General features: G+C 33.6%; 1 protein-coding gene across 5 annotated transcripts in view; it reads right to left on the bottom strand.

The window, feature by feature from the left end:
- Synd (protein kinase C and casein kinase substrate in neurons protein Synd) overlaps positions 1–18,343 on the bottom strand; it is a 55,844-nt gene that overhangs the window by 32,628 nt on the left and 4,873 nt on the right. Inside the window, exon 1 of one of the 5 annotated variants that reach the window (XM_074181710.1) lies at positions 6,640–6,864. The exons of 2 other annotated variants lie outside the window; for them this stretch is intronic. In XM_074181710.1, the coding sequence (XP_074037811.1) occupies positions 6,640–6,674 (35 nt within the window). In that variant the 5' untranslated portion in view covers positions 6,675–6,864. Of the gene's footprint in view, positions 1–6,639; positions 6,865–18,343 lie in introns of those variants that run through there. 2 more of the 5 variants (XM_074181711.1, XM_074181707.1) reach the window with 2 other exon arrangements.

Below are 18,343 nucleotides of genomic sequence, written 5' to 3' on the forward strand. Positions count from 1 at the left end.
ACCGGGAAGAGATAATATGTTGGAGAAGAAAGTATCTAAGATCTATACGAAAATTTCGGGCTGGAGGAAGGCCAATTTACTATCAGGACGAAACGTGGGTAAACGCAGGTCATACTCTCACAAACATTTGGACAGATAAAAATATATCAAGCTCCAGGCAAGCCTTTATGGAAGGTTGGTCTACTGGTATTTCCCCACCCTCTGGTAAAGGCAGTAGATCAATAGTTTCTCATGTCGGCAGTGAAAAAGGATTTGCTAAGCATGGTTTGTTGGAATTTGAATCCAAAAGCACAAAAGACTATCACGAGGAGATGACAGCTAATGTTTTCGAAGAGTATTTTGAGCAGATGATTGAACATATACCACCAAACTCAATTATAGTATTAGATAATGCACCTTATCATTCACGACTAGTTGAAAGACTTCCAACGACTGCGTGGAAGAAACAGGATATCTTTGACTGGCTGCGGAATAAGTCCCTGCCTTACGAAGATGGAATGGTTAAAGCAGAACTTTTAAAAATTGCCCGGCAACACAAATCTAAGTTCAAGAAATACGTAGTTGACAAAATGGCGGAAAGACGAAACATCACAGTCCTTAGACTTCCACCCTACCACTGCGAATTAAATCCAATTGAACTCATTTGGACACAAATGAAAAGCTATGTGGCTAGAAAAAATACGTCATATAAAATACAAGCTGTACGTGAATTGTTATATGAGTATTACAGAACAAAATTGGCGAGATGCAGTAAGACATGCAATAGAAGAAGAACAAAAAATGTGGGATCTTGACAATATAATTGATGCGACTGTAGAGACACAACCGCTAATTATTAACCTGCAAGACGACTCGGATTCCGAAGATGATCCTGTTTATTTTGAATTTGAATAGTTTTGTAAGTAATCGTAGTTTATATCATTTAAAAATAGGTATTAATTAAATAAATGTATCTTTTACAAATTGCAAGTAACTTATTATTTTTGAATAAAATAAAGAAATTTTTTAAAATAAAAATACAGTTTACAGTACCTACAGTTTAAGAATATTAATATATTTATTTATTTAAAGTAACTAATGTTTTAATCATATACTCTACGACACTGGTCACTCATTTCCACTCAAAATACCTACATAATCGGATTAAAAGTTTTATAGCTGTATTGTATTTCTTCAGATACAAGGTGGGTTAGTCGAAAACATCTTAAACTGCCAGTTTTAGTTTGGTTTTTGTTATTATATCATATTAGCTGTCCTCTCTGTATTTCAGTTCTCTAATGAGGGTCAAACTTGCAGTGAGCTATCAACAAATTATGAACGGACTATAAGCAGGTGTTTTTTTCGGAGCTTGGTACATAGAAAGAAGAAACTGATAATTTCTTGTTGAGTCGAATTACTTTTTTTGAAAACTTCAGCACATTGAACTAAATCTTGTTTTTCAAACATTTTGAAGACTGTTGCTTTACCCCTCCTGTAAAATGCAGACGTCGTATCACAGTCAGTTATTGCGTGTAAGAATAGTACATGATTTTGACTCTTTGCAAAAGTAGATACACTTTTTGACGAATATATTTCGGTTTGACTTTGAGCTTTTCCTGGCTTCAGAAAGAAAATAGTTTTTTCAGGTGGAGTTCGAGCAGTAAGAAGTACGAGTAAGTCTACATCTTCACCAACAACAATAGTTGTATTAGTCAAATTAAATTGCTCTATAGCTGTTTCAACAATCAGTACGTCGGCATCGTTATTAGCCTGTTTAACCAATATATTTTCGCCAATAAACTTATCCTTCAACATTGAAATTAACCAAGATTCGTTTTGAGTATTTGCAAGAAATTTCTGTTGACTGGTAGGAACTGTCATAAGTTGATCAAATAGAATATCGGAAGATGAAGATGTTGCTAAAGTTTGAGGACGTTGTTTTTCAGCTTTAATATTTCTTGTGCAATCATCATTGCCATCAAATGCGACCGTAGTTCTAGCACCAAAATGTCTACGTACATACTCAACGTATTTATCTAAAATAATGCTAAATGTTTCTTCACTATCCCTGATATTCTTATATTTATACTTATGTATACCAATAGAAAAATATTTTTACTTAAATTACAACTTCAGAGATGTATATACGTGGCATACTTATGCATATAATAACGATTACAACTTTTACAACTTTTTGACTCGTCGTATCTCAGAAACGGTGGCTCTAAGAAAAAAATATTGATATGTTTTTGTAGAGAATTTTATGATCTACAATTTTTATCTGAGGTTATTTCATGATAAAACTCACCGTTTTCCTGAAAATTGCGAAAAACCAATTTTTTTCAGATATTTGACCTTTGACCTCGAATAATTTTTTTTCCAGGCATCGCAATCATTCGGAATTTCAAAATCTTATGTTTAACTATGTTTTGAACAATTACACGCATTTGCATATGTAACTTCACTGTTATTTTTTAGTCTAATTTGACCAGACAAATGCTTGTCATTTAGATGATGCAAAGGAAGTAAAATAATCAAACATTTGAGCAAGTTTCGTCTATTCTGCATATAAATGAAAATAATGCATTCAGTAGAGGGGCTGTTTCGTTAAAACAATTTTGAAATTCTAGATATCCATTTGACTTGTAGTAATCATCTCCTAGATGCGATATGTTCGTGCATGGCTAGCCTTTAGGAGTTTCGCTGTTATGCAAAGTCGACTATTAAACACCGAATTCAATTTCCGTTCGTGAGCGAATCACTTTCGTAAACAATTTTTGTTTATGGACTGGAATATTGAATAGATAAACATTCAATATGGTTATGGCCGACTCAAATATTTGAGCGTTCTGCAAACATAATCACGCGTGAATAATATAAATTAGACGATAACGTTATATTTAAGTTTATGTTGAGGTTGTCATGAGAGAAGTTCTGATGATGATGATAGTAATTTACGTAACATGTCCGGAAAATACTGGTTTTTTTTAGGCGAGCAAAAAAAATTGTTTTCCAACGTGTTGCGTACACTATTTTTTCGGCAACCGTGTAGAATAATAAATGAATGAGACACATTTCTTCATTATATTTCTTTGTAGGTAGAACCCAATTTTGAACATTTTTCTCCTTGTCTTTAATGAATATTGTATACTAACAGAATATGGGTACTAACAGAAACATTTTAATTCGTATTTTTAATAGGTATTATTAATATGAAAAATCAAGCAATTTGTTTGAATTCTTGATATATTCAAATGCCTTTCATTACAGCCATAACAAGTAGGTAAAGTTTCCGTTTCACATTATTTATTTTGATCTGAATGATTTTGTCCGTTTTAATTTTTTTTGTAAGTAAATCAATATCTATATCTATTCTATACAGGGTGTAACTGAATAAGTGTAAACCATTTGAGGAGGTGATTCCTCATCGAAAAAAAGATAGGATCTTTTATATAAAGAAATTTCATTGAAGCATCCCTTGTTAAGATACAGCCCCTTAAAGGAGGTACATAAAATTTGTATAACAATTTTTTTCACAAGCACTAAAAAAGTTACAATATTGAAATTGACATGACGTTTTGTACTACCAAAAAGACACTTAGCCAGAAATTTATTTGGTTTACTCCATGGTTGTAAGGGGTGGAAAACGCAACCCCTAAAATTTATTTCCAATGTAACTTTTTGTCTTATTATGTGTTTACCATTTAAAAATTTATTTCCGATAACCTGTTTCATTCTGAACAAAAAATGTCTCTTGGGTTTCTTGCCCAAAATAAACCAGTTCGCAGCAAAAAATTATTTTACGAACAACTACAGAGATACATCGTCATAAATGCGAAAATACGAAACTAATCTATCTAGTAGGTCGCTATTAGCGATAGTGACTATTAAATTGGTATGACGCTGTCAGTTTGTGAATTTTCGAAATTGAATTAAGACTAATTGTGTGCTGTTGTTCTGTTCTTAATTTGTTCCTTTAATGATTCACTTGTTATTAAAATGGCATACACAAATGAGGAAATGGCTGATATATGCATTACGTTTACGGTCTGTCGCAGGGGAATGGGTTAGAAGCTTCTAGAAGATATGCTGAAATGTATCCTCAACGGCAGCATTCTTCACATACAGGCTGATTCACGGTGGATGCCACATTAGACGTTTCTGGTGAACCAGACAACGGATCACTTTGAAAATTTAATGGAGGGCATATTCGGACATTCTCTAGCCAACTAAAATATTTTCGACAATGCGGTGTTTCCGCTCCTATTAGAAAGCAGTAGCAACTTTGATTTTTCAAATGGAACACTCTGTATATAATATTATTTTTGGAATCTCCAACAATTGCCTGACAACTTTTCTTGATATTTCCCTATACCTATCTGTTACCGTTTTCGAAATAAAAATTATTTTCAATTTTTTTCTTCGAAAATCATGACTTCTAAAAATGCCGATATCTTTTAGTTAAGAAGTACTATGATATCGAAATTTGGTTTGGAGTTAGGTGATACTTGGACACTTCCCACACGTCAGCCTAATCTCCGTTACTTCAATACAGGGTGGTAAAAAATACAGTTTTTTCGTTTGCTTGAAAAAGTTGCTGAAATTTGATCATTTTAAATGGAACACCCTGTATGTTATTGAAAATTCGGAAAGCTGCTGAAATTTGCTTTCTTTCTATGTATATCATACCTATACCTAACTAGTCAAGTTTCGGACTTATGAACATTTATTTGTGAAAATGTCCCTTCAGAATGGTATTTCCATTCGGTATTTGGTAAGCAGGCGATGATTACTATTTGACAGTAGCGTTGTGACATTCTCCTAATAATATCGACATTTTCGTCACTTCAGAAGTTGCAAATACCTTCAAAACGATGGAACAAAACTATTCAAACGAAGTTCTTATGAATTTGTTTATTATTTTTGGACAGTGTGACAAAATTATCAGCAGAACATGTAGAAAGTTCAATGAAATGTATCCGAATCTACCGCCAATGAACCTCAAAAAATGTATACGAATTCAGAACAATTTCAATGCATTTGGATCAACTTGGTAACTGTTGGTACCAACTAGACGGAGCTCCTGCACATTGCACAAGAGAAGTGAGCGCAGAACTGGATAGACTATTTGACGATCGGTGGATGAGGCGCTTGGGACCATGGAATTGGCCAGCGAGATCACCCGATCTTAATCCATTAGATTTTTATTTGTGGGGAATGTTTAAAGAAAAAGTTTACAAAATACCCGTGCGTTCGAGAGATGAATTGTTAGAAAGGATTGCCCAAACATTTGAAGATTTGGATCCCAATGAAATCAGATCTGTCACCACGAAAGCAATCAACACCCGCATTTTAAAGTGCTTGGAAGTGAACGGCCAGCGATTCGAACATATTTTGAAATATTCCACATGATTGTTTCCATGATCCATGATGCATGATGTTTTCCACATGCAAGTTTCTTGGTGCTTTTAAAGTTGATCCAAATGCATTGAAATTGTTCAGAATTCGTATAAATTTCTTGAGGTTCATTGGCGGTAGATTCGGATACATTTCATTGAACTTTCTACATGTTCTGCTGATAATTTTGTCACACTGTCCAAAAATAATAAACAAATTCATAAGAACTTCGTTTGAATAGTTTTGTTCCATCGTTTTGAAGGTATTTGCAACTTCTGAAGTGACGAAAATGTCGATATTATTAGGAGAATGTCACAACGCTACTGTCAAATAGTAATCATGGCCTGCTTACCAAATACCGAATGGAAATACCATTCTGAAGGGACATTTTCACAAATAAATGTTCATAAGTCCGAAACTTGACTAGTTAGGTATAGGTATGATATACATAGAAAGAAAGCAAATTTCAGCAGCTTTCCGAATTTTCAATAATATACAGGGTGTTCCATTTAAAATAATCAAATTTCAGCAACTTTTTCAAGCAAACGAAAAAACTATATTTTTTTACCACCCTGTATTGAAGTAACGGAGATTAGGCTGACGTGTGGGAAGTGTCCAAGTATCACCTAACTCCAAACCAAATTTCGATATCATAGTACTTCTTAACTAAAAGATATCGGCATTTTTAGAAGTCATGATTTTCGAAGAAAAAAATTGAAATTAATTTTTATTTCGAAAACGGTAACAGATAGGTATAGGGAAATATCAAGAAAAGTTGTCGGGCAATTGTTGGAGATTCCAAAAATAATATTATATACAGAGTGTTCCATTTGAATAATCAAAGTTGCTACTGCTTTCTAATAGAAGCGGCAACACCGCATTGTCGAAAATATTTTAGTTGGCTAGAGAATGTCCTATTATGCCCTCCATTAAATTTTCAAAGTGATCCTTTGTCTGGTTCACCAGAAACGTCTAATGTGCCATCCACCGTGAATCAGCCTGTATTAGGATGTCCTAAAGAAATCAATAAATATTATTATTATTTCAAAAAATAAATACATTCGTGGTTAGATTCTATACGAGATCAGCCCGCTAATAGTTAAATCATTGGTCAGTGGTTTATATCAGTCCAAGTAATAATACGTAATAGTACCATCTAGTTCTAGTGTCTTTGACCTTAAGCATTACTGACAGTTCCCCAGGAAGCCATATTTAAAATCTAACACATAGAATTTCATACAATCTTGAAACACAAGTACTTACTCCGGACTGCCGTCATTAGAGTTGGAAATCAGCATATTTGGAATCAGCCTGAAACGAATCCACTTCCAAGCACACGCACTTATCAAAACCTACATATATAAACTCCCTAAACTTGCTGAAACTACCCAGGAAACAACAAAAACTGTTACGAAGCGGAAAATAACCATCTAAATGATAATAATCAACGCATCAAGCCAGCCGAAGGAACAAAAAGTGATCGGACACGGCCTTCTTGTAGAATGCATTCGAATACACGATAGAAGCAAGAAGCTAGCGCGGGGATCACTGCAAGACGGGGCCCGAACAAGAAGAAGAATCAGAAATGTCCCCGTTTAGGCCGATGGCACTGGTTTGACCGCTTACACTTTGAAAGAAAGGCAGTTAGTTGTTTAGTTGTGCGTAGAACGTACATAGGTGTACTCTTATTTTTCATTGCAGTAATGCTGGATCTGGAGACGTAGTGTAGGTAACAAGTACCTATCTAGTAGGTACAGCAAGGTTGAAAAATTAAATAATTGATGATGGAATCGACATTTGTTGAAGCCGGGGCGGAATATTGATGACAGTTCCAAAAAAAAAAGAATTATTGTTGCTTACTTATTGTAACTATCCAATGAAATTGAAGAACTAAATCTTGAGTAATGCGATATTCAAAGAATGTAAACTTTCACTGCTGGAGATAACTATGTCAAAGCTATTTTCCAGGTTTTTTGGCCGTGGTCTGCAGGTTCTTATGCCTGACGTTTCGTCTACTACTGCGGTTGACATTATCAAAAGCGATAATGTGATCGTCGAAGTGCTCGATGGTGCACGAGTTTGAGTTTCTCAGAAAAACTCTCAGGTTCACAGATAAAATTCAATATAGTTGCCATCGATAAAGATAGAAAGATACAAATATTATTGCGGTCATACAATTTTTTGATACATACAATTTTCTGATACCATTTTTATAATACGATTTGTCTTTAGCCTCAAAACAGAACTAAGTTGCCTCTTCAGGCAATGGGGAATGTTCCTCCTGACGAAAATCAAGCAGTTTTCATAAAAGAGCTCTAAAACAACGCATTTTAAACTTATCATTTCAACCTTTTTCATTAAAAAATTATTTAAATACTCAAAAAAAGAGAAATGAAATAATGCATTCAACATTTAAAGGGATTCGTTTCTATATCACCATTTGGCAACATCGGTTATAGCTAATAAAGGACAATGAATCTGTTACCTGTATGAGACAAACAAAGATGACATATTTCAGAGGCGTGCTGTTCTGTTTACTTATTTTCAGAGTTCCGAGACATTCTGTGACATATGACATTTTGTGCACCTAACCTATCTTCCTCTACATAAATAAATAACATGTTCTATGTGGCTTGTGGAAGTGGTATTGAACTATAATTTATATTTTGCCTAAATTGTTGATTTATAAAGATAATTTTCTTTTTTTTAAAGTAGAATATCTGGGTACGTATAAATTATTTCAACTTGACATAGGCGCCGTTGCCAATATGTGAATTAGAAACAAATCCCTTTAAAAATCAAAACCCAACATTCGAAACATCAATTTGAATACTTTTCGAAGTGAATTTGAAAAACTCATGAATTGAACTCAATTTTATTTTATTCAAACTTGCAATTGCTGTAATAACCCAGATTGAGGAACATTTCCTATCTCTTGAGGTCCGAGAAGAGGAAAAAGTCGCTTTGGCGCAGATCTGGAGAATACGGTGGATGCGGAAGTAACTGGAATTCATGCAATTCATGAATTCATGCAATTTTGTCATGGTTTTCATTGATTTGCGACACAGTTCATTGTGTTGATGAAACAGCGCACTCTTTTTCTTCTTTCCACGCGCATCCGAAAATACTGATACCATAATCTTGCCAGCCCGACTGTTGCGTCTTTACACGCTTTGGAGTCGGTTCACTGCGTGCAGTCCACTCAGATGACGATCTTTTTGATTCTAGTGTGAAATAATGGAGCCATGGTTCATCCACTGTCACATATTGACGTATACATTCAGGTTTTTTGGGGTGAAACAGCTTCAAACACTGCTTAGAATAATCGATTCGTTCTTATTTTTTGGTCGATCATGAGCTCGCGCGGCATCCACATTGAACACAGTTTTCGCTTCTTGAATATTCATGCATGATATATCCAAAATATTCATTTTACATCTTTAGAGCTTCATATATAATAATAATAATAATGGTTTTTATTGGGTGAAATAGAGTATAAAATCCAAGAGGTGAAGTTCAAACCTGCATGTGTGAAATGACTACAAAAAAATAATTTTAATATTAAATTTCACAAAAAGGATTTGAAGCTTTATATCTTCTATTAATTATCTGCGAGCGCTTTCGACAGTTGGTAGTACTGTCATCTCCTAGGCACTCCTCAAACTGAACTGTCATCCTGACAAGTTCAGTTTGAGGAGTACCGGAACTAGGTATCTATTTTTAGGGTAGTTTATTGAAAATCTTCATACTCAAATATTCAGGAGATTTTGAAGATCCAGCATATTTACAGAAGGAGATGGGAAAATCAGCGCAATTCCTCGTATCGTAACCATGGACTTGTTGAATAAATTGATGTCAATAAATTGACAATACAAATTATATCACTTCTATATCTATATCACTTCTAACTCACTTATTTATGCCTATTGATCTTTGAATCATTAACTGAGTGAATCTTTTTGTGGGATAATTCCTAGGAAAATACAGAATATTTCAAAGTGAATGAATAACGCAAAAGTTCTGAATTTGTACTTCAATCCAAAAATATGTATCGTAAGTTTTCATTATATTATGTATATCCGTATTATTACTTCTACCTTCTTTGTCCATCATTTGAATTTTATCTAAAAAGTTCAACCAAAATGAAATACCTAAACAAAAAATAAAAAAGGTACACACAAAAAAGTTTCAAACACAATTGCTCAAAATCGGTCACTGAGCTGAAGGAAACCTCAACCTAACCTAACTTAACCTAAACCTTAATCATCATCATCTAATAATCACCTAATAATCAACCATCATTTCATTTTCATAGTTGAAGCTACTTGCGTGAAGTTAGCGTCGGACGCCAGCGTCCAAATCTAGCGCCCGCCCCCCACTCCTGAGTCCGATTTACACCACACAACTAGTAGAATGTTGATTCATAACATGAATTATTTGATTATTTGATTATTTCCTCTTAGAATCGACTTCAAACTTGAAAATATCATTATACTGCATGCAGCTTTCATAATCTGTATTATAATGACGAGGAAACATTGACGTGAATGTGATAGATATAAAACACTTTTGGGTCACAACTGGTGGAATTTATGACTAAGTGAAAAATTCATCAGAAGAATGATTCATTGAATGGGTAATTTTCAGAAAAAGTGTCATAGAAAAATGAACTCCCATCACTTGAGTGGAATAGTTCGCTTTCCAAACTGAATTGTCATCAATTATGTCCGAGTGAAAACTGTTATCAGCTATAATATCCCAAGGACATTGATAACTAACGAAATAATTTTATCACAGTTTTCGAAAGCACGTTATTTGGTAACATCCCGACGCCGAAGGCGGAGGGATGTTACCTAAAATAACGTGCTTGAGGAAGTTGTGATAAAATTATGAGTTATTTATCAATGTTCGAGGGATATTCGGTGAGAAAATTTTTTGCAATTCGAACAAAATTATTTATTGAACACACAGTTATTAAAAGAACAATTCGTATAATGATATAACTCCATAAATATTTTCCAAGTGTATTTTTTACTATTGACAGTATTTTTTGGTGTATTTTCTTCAATGATTTTGTCAATTGCCGCATCATTTTGAACACCAAAGCGAGGAAGTGACATTTTCGAAATAAATTGAATTACTGAAATGTCAAACAACTTTATTGTGTTGGTTGCTTAGCAATGTCATGACATAAGTGATAACTACCCTTGAAAACTATCCATGGGTAGTTATCAGTGTAATGATGGTTTCATTGGTTATTTCGACACACATGACTAGAAATAGACAAATTTGATAGGATAATTTTTTTGGCAAAAAATTTTCAGAGAAATGATATACTGAACACTGAATTTTCAGTCCTTCAAAATAGTGGGGTCATAAAAAAAATACCCCTTCCATATTAGATGTTTAATTTTTTCCTTCTTAAACTGGCTTTTGTCCCCGAATACGACTACCTGGAAAATGTTGATAAAGATATGATATACTGAACTATGAATTTACAGCCGTCCAAAATACCGGGAACATAAAAAAAATCATCCCTTCCACCTTAGACGTTTAATTTTTTTCTTCTCAAACTGGCTTGTGTCCCCGAATACGACTACCTGGAAAATGTTGATGAAGATATGATATACTGAACTATGAATTTCCAGCCGTCCAAAATACCGGGAACATAAAAAAAATCACCCCTTCCACCTTAGACGTTTAATTTTTTTCTTCTCAAACTGGCTTGTGTCCCCGAATACGACTACCTGGAAAATGTTGATGAAGATATGATATACTGAACTATGAATTTCCAGCCGTCCAAAATACCGGGAACATACAAAAAAACCACCCCTTCCACTTTAGATGTTTAATTTTTTCCTTCTCAAACTGTCTTGTGTCCCCGAATACGACTACCTGGAAAATGTTGATAAAGATATGATATACTGAACTATGAATTTACAGCCGTCCAAAATATCGGGAACATACAAAAAAACCACCCCTTACACATAAGATGTTTAATTTTTTCCTTCTCAAACTGGCTTTTGTCCCCGAATACGACTAACTGAAAAATGTTGATGAAGATATGATATACTGAACTCTGAATTTTCAGCCCTTCAAAATACCGGGAACATACAAAAAAACCACCCTTTCCACATAAGAAGTTTAATTTTTTCCTTCCCAAACTGTCTTGTGTCCCCGAATACGACTACCTGAAAAATGTTGATAAAGATATGATATACTGAACTATGAATTTACAGCCGTCCAAAATACCGGGAACATACAAAAAAACCACCCCTTCAACATTAGACGTTTAATTTTTTCCTTCTCAAACTGGCTTGTGTCCCCGAATACGACTACCTGGAAAATGTTGATGAAGATATGATATACTGAACTATGAATTTACAGCCGTCCAAAATACCGGGAACATACAAAAAAACCACCCCTTCCACATAATATGTTTAATTTTTTCCTTCTCAAACTGGCTTGTGTCCCCGAATACGAGTAACTGGAAAATGTTGATGAAGATATGATATACTGAACTCTGAATTTTCAGCCCTCCAAAATACCGGGAACATACAAAAAATTACCCCTTCCATATAAGATGTTTAATTTTTTCCTTCTCAAACTGGCTTTTGTCCCCGAATACGAGTAACTGGAAAATGTTGATGAAGATATGATATACTGAACTCTGAATTTTCAGCCCACCAAAATACCGGGAACATACAAACAAAACCACCCCTTCAACATTAGACGTTTAATTTTTTCCTTCTCAAACTGGCTTGTGTCCCCGAATACGACTACCTGGAAAATGTTGATGAAGATATGATATACTGAACTATGAATTTACAGCCGTCCAAAATACCGGAAACATACAAAAAAAACCACCCCTTCCACTTTAGATGTTTAATTTTTTCCTTCCCAAACTGTTTTGTGTCCCCGAATACGACTACCTGGAAAATGTTGATGAAGATATGATATACTGAACTATGAATTTACAGCCGTCCAAAATACCGGGAACATAGAAAAAAACCACCCTTTCCACTTTAGATGTTTAATTTTTTCCTTCTCAAACTGGCTTGTGTCCCCGAATACGACCAACTGGAAAATGTTGATGAAAATATAATATACTGAACTCTGAATTTTCAGCCCACCAAAATACCGGGAACATACAAACAAAACCACCCCTTCAACATTAGACGTTTAATTTTTTCCTTCTCAAACTGGCTTGTGTCCCCGAATACGACTACCTGGAAAATGTTGATGAAGATATGATATACTGAACTATGAATTTACAGCCGTCCAAAATACCGGGAACATACAAAAAAACCACCCCTTCCACTTTAGATGTTTAATTTTTTCCTTCTCAAACTGGCTTGTGTCCCCGAATACGACCAACTGGAAAATGTTGATGAAGATATAATATACTGAACTCTGAATTTTCAGCCCTCCAAAATACCGGGAACATACAAAAAATTACCCCTTCCATATAAGATGTTTAATTTTTTCCTTCTCAAACTGGCTTTTGTCCCCGAATACGAGTAACTGGAAAATGTTGATGAAGATATGATATACTGAACTCTGAATTTTCAGCCCTCCAAAATACCGGGAACATACAAAAAATTACCCCTTCCATATAAGATGTTTAATTTTTTCCTTCTCAAACTGGCTTTTGTCCCCGAATACGAGTAACTGGAAAATGTTGATGAAGATATGATATACTGAACTATGAATTTACAGCCGTCCAAAATACCGGGAACATACAAAAAAACCACCCCTTCAACATTAGACGTTTAATTTTTTCCTTCTCAAACTGGCTTGTGTCCCCGAATACGACTAACTGGAAAATGTTGATGAAAATATGATAAGATACAGTTTTGAACAGAGATTGCGCAGATTATAGTGATTGTATAGTTTATTTCTGAGTTAAATCTATTCACTCCACTCCTCTTCAATTCACATTTCATCATTCTTTTCTGCAGACATACATAAAGGACAACATTCATCAAACTCATAGTATAATCGGAAACATTTCGGTTCTAAAACCCTATTACACGTTTTGCATTGAAAGCATTTTTCTGTTTCATCCACGTATCGACCACATATCAAACAATACGGAATCATTTTTTCTGATTTCGTCAATAGGTATTTTTTAAGTTCTAAACGGTAATGATCGGGGTCAAAACTTCTTTCTAACTCAATCTTATTGAGAATACAATTGATGAAGTGCAAAATAAATATTCCACAATTGTAAGAGTCGGATTGTTTGGGATGACTTTCGTTTTTTATTTTGAATTCAGTCAAGTTGTAAGGATTTATTACATGACCATTTAACATGGTAATGAATTTCCTGAATTTCTCGAACATATTGTACTGACCTGTTTTCGTTGCTCCGTTTGGATCGATGTAAGAGAATGTATTATCTGTGAAATTGACGACCATAAGCGTAAAGTGTCTGTTATGCAAGATAGGTATCAGATTAATTTTTCCATGAAGGTCTTTGAAAATATCATCTCCGAAAAACTCTGTATCTAGTGAGTTGAGTTTGAAAAACATTAGTTCTGTTTTATATATGTTCCATATTTTTACATTATGATTTTGGGAATCAGCTTGCAAAAGATCAGCGATTATGAAGAAGACAGTGTTGGAAATATACGAAAATTTGTCCAAAGTAGAATAATCTTCAATTGTTAAATCATAAGTACACTTATACCGCGCAACAACATAATTGCCCAAATAAATATTAGACCTGTAATAGTCAATTTTTTTCATGAGATCATTTGATTTGATATCCTGATGCTCTAATTTGAAATACGACTTCACATTGAAATTACAGGTGCAAATAGGGCAATAATATATAACCCCTGGAGTATCTAAAGGCTCACTGAAAGTGAATTGACTTGTATCGCACTTCAAATGAATCCATCTTCTACAAAGATCACAGTTTACCCAATTCATATTTTCTGCACCTTCGAATTTACCACATATTGGGCACAAGTTAGAAACATCCGATGAAAATTGTAATAGTAAGAGTTGTAAATCGTTACAATATTTCTTTATATCAAAAGGTTCAGAGAGTAGCTGGCTACTAAAAATTCTAGAAGTGAGTATATCCAAAGTGTATAAAGGTAGAATATTTGCTTCAAAAGTCATTTGTACCGACTGACACTTTGAACTGATGATCTTCCAATCTTTCTCTTCGATTTTTTTATATGTAGCATACAAAGCTCTTTTCTTGTTGTAGAGTTGCAAGAATCTGATGAAGTTTTTGAGGAACTCCTCATTTTCTATGTTTGTATTACCATATGGATTGAATATTTCCAAAGATTTATCAACAAAATTTATTTTGACTAAAAGCCACTTCTCTTCTTGTAGGTGAAAAGGAATAAATGTAGTTTTTTTAAAGGGGGATATTTTACCGAAAACGAGTCTTTTTTCTAAATCGAAAAAAGTATTTGTAGCTATCCATAATGCCACATCTGACTGTCTTTTATTTTTTCTAATAATTACCATACCCAAAATATTGAAAAATTGTTTAGTTATACTTTGGGACATGCTATTGGCATTCAATATGTTGAAATCCTGAGAAGTTACAAATTTATTACCTGTAACAAAATCATAATGACCGATATAATATAACCAGTTTCGGAATTTTTTATAATACGTAACATCGTTCACCAGGCCGTTTTCCAAAATATTCAATATGATTTTTTGTTCTTTCGAAGAATTCAGCAAAACCGATTCTACAGATTTATACTTAGGCAAATCTTTCAGATATTTTCCGGAGAAATATGTAAATTTTGATTTACGCTTTCTATTCCATTTTTCTTCAGCTTTTGTAACACTTTCATCTGAATTCTCATCTGATAAATATAATTCCTTCGGAACTGTAGATAAGCTATGCTTTGATATGCCTAAATCAATTTCATTATAAATTTTCATTACGTGTCCTCTAACTTTTCTTATGAATGTTGTCGGTTTTAGATCCCTTGATCCATTCAGAATGTCAGTTTTGAGAAAATCAAACCATCTCTCAATCAGAGCATTACTCAGTCTACTTTTTGTGATGACTACCGACCACAGTGGAAATAATCCCATATATCTTTCCAACACAGCTTCTATTAAAGAAGGAAAGAAAAACTCGTTTCTCTCACCTCCTTTCTTTTCTAATACTTTATTATGTTCATATATATATCTGAAAAAAACTTATAAAACGGAGAATTGGTACGCAAACTTCTTCTCTTCAAAATATTATCGTGATCATCGCCTATTTCTGAAATCACTTGCTTCTCTGTAAAACTCGAAAGATTCAATTTCAACAGAGCGTTTTCAACACTATCATTTCGGAATTCCGAAGTAAGAATTATTGTTACATTTTTGAACCAATCTGCAGCCTCTTCTAAATTATTTAAATTGAAAGCTACTGCAAATATTGTTTTAATGCATCTTTTTATTTTTTTGTCTTCAACAGTTTTGGTGTGGTCTTCAATTAACTGAACCAAATTTTTCATGAAATGACCACAACATAAAAATAAAACAATTTTTTTCTTTGGGAATATTTGACTTTTTTTTTGCAAATGTTCAAAACAATATTGCAAATATTTTTCAAGATCTATATTATTAAATGCCTTCGATGCTGCGTTCAAACTTGCAAAACTAAAGTCACTCACGAAAATTTTAAATACAGGCCACGACTTCTGTTCTTCGCAAAATTTTTTAAATTTATAAAATAAATCAAATATAGCCAGAGTGTCGTGTTCACACGAAATCATCTCCATTACAGGGCAAAGTCTTCTTTCGGGTAAAGTAAGAACACCAGCGTAATAAAGAATTCTCTTTTCGTCTTTTCCTGTATTACAAACAACTGCGCCTGTAGCATCAAAATGCAAAACTTTAACCGAAGAAGTTTTCGCAACTTCTAACTGTTCTGTACTGAATATTTCCACATTTAGTGGCGAACAAACTTGTCGTATAAATGTAGGGTGATCTTTTTTGTACAAAAACATGTCGACCATGGAGTCTTCATGTCGTTTCAAAGCATTTTTTGCCTGGCTGCGGAGTTTTCTTAGCATCTCCTCCGATTTTATATCTTGTAAGTGGCCTCTCTTGATAGCAGCTTTATCCGCTTTTAAAATGCTTTTTTTTTCTATATTCCGAAGGTTTCATATTTTTCAACACATTTTTTTTTATGTCTCTTTCCACACCTCTCACTTGGTCGGTTATTTTGTAAGGATGACAGTAATCGCGAGACGTGGAATAAACCCGCACCATTTTGCCATATCGTGAATCAATGGAAATATAGATTTTGAAGTTTTTACATTTTCTATAATTATTTCGGCAATAGGCTAGGAGTATTATGTTGTTTTTTAAATATTTTAGTCTGTAAAATGCAACTGAACAACTATTATTTACGAACTTTTTTATATTATTTCGAAAGAAAAATGGATAATATTTATTTGACAACTTCTCGTCAACAGTTATTGTATTCCACTCTTTTTCACTAATGTGAAATTTGACTTCTAGAAATGTACATTTTGAATAATCCGTTCTTTTAATTTTCAGATGTTGGGAAGGATCAATATTTTTGCTTCCTATTGGAAGTACTTGGCGTTTAGATAATGCTTCATGGAATATTGTAGCATTAGGAATTGAAATTGATGAATCTGTTATACTGTTATTTATAACCGACTTTGACGAGTCAGAGAAGATGCCGTCTGAATCGATTAAAGAGCTTACATATATACATTCATCTTTTTTTTTCGTGAAACCATTCAACATCAACTCTTCATTTCCTTGACTCTGCATCATATTCTTGGAATGAATATCTTTATTGGCAATATCTAAAAAGTCGGAGTCTGCACTCATGGCGGATGAATTGAATTCGTCAACCTTAATTTTAGCATCATCTTTTTTTTTTGAAACTTTCTGGGAATGTGTTGAATATTTCGCATATTCCCCTCTCAAGTTACTTAATAGTTTTTCATCGGAAAGAGCACTAACTTTGGAGTTTGAGAAATTTCCGGAATAAATGGTGACAAGTTCATCATCAGATTTATTAAAGAATGTTTCTTGTTCGTCGTGGAGAAAAACTTTAACCAACTCAGATTCTTTCTGTAGGTTGAATTCATATATCGGGTTGTCGTATAAGTGACAAGAATTCAAACCTTCCTTAAACTGATTTTCACTTTCAATCAACTGAGCAGAATATTCTTTTAGCGATTTGCTTTTATTTGCTTCGATACCATCCACATCCAAAGAAGATTTTTTTATGTTTGTTTTTTTTTCTAACATTGTTTTTATATTACCAGAATTTCGTTGAATCGTCTGATATATCCATCTCTTTTTATTTTTCTGTTGATGTTTATTGTGAACATGCGCAACTAAATGCTCATAAAATACATCATTGTAATCAATTACGACTAGTTCATCGTAAGTAATATTACTAGCAAAATATTTTATTCGATTAACAAGATTTTCGATTTTGTCTCCCATGTTCCTCTTAATCGTATATATATTCGTAACGTAATGAAATAATTTCCCCCAAGAAAATAAAAGTAAATCTCGACGGTTTTACACCACAAAATAATAAAATAAAAGAAATAATAATTGGAAATAACTAATGAAATCAATCAACTCAACATTAATTTAAAACGACAAAGGGATATTTTCACAACCAATGCGTAAAACAAATAAAATCAATTCACTACTACTCCTAAATATTTCAACTTTGGTCGCCGCCAAATAGGTAGGTACTAGTCAAGAGCATAAAAGCAAATCATGCAGCAGAACTGTCATTGCGCGTTAAAACAATATTCACTGAGGTGCGTTCGGTCGAAGTGAGATTACATTGAAATACATATAACTCAGTAATTACGCTACATATCAAAATGTTTTTTTGTTAAAATGTAGAAAATTGTATTGCCTTTCAATTATGTCTCTTGAGTTTTTCTCACAATATTACGATTCTCATGTAAATGACAAAATAAAA

Source organism: Leptinotarsa decemlineata, unplaced genomic scaffold, assembly GCF_025532065.1.
Source record: "Leptinotarsa decemlineata unplaced genomic scaffold, Ldec_3_MD MMD2_tig00026314_RagTag_RagTag, whole genome shotgun sequence".
NCBI lineage: Eukaryota > Metazoa > Arthropoda > Insecta > Coleoptera > Chrysomelidae > Leptinotarsa > Leptinotarsa decemlineata.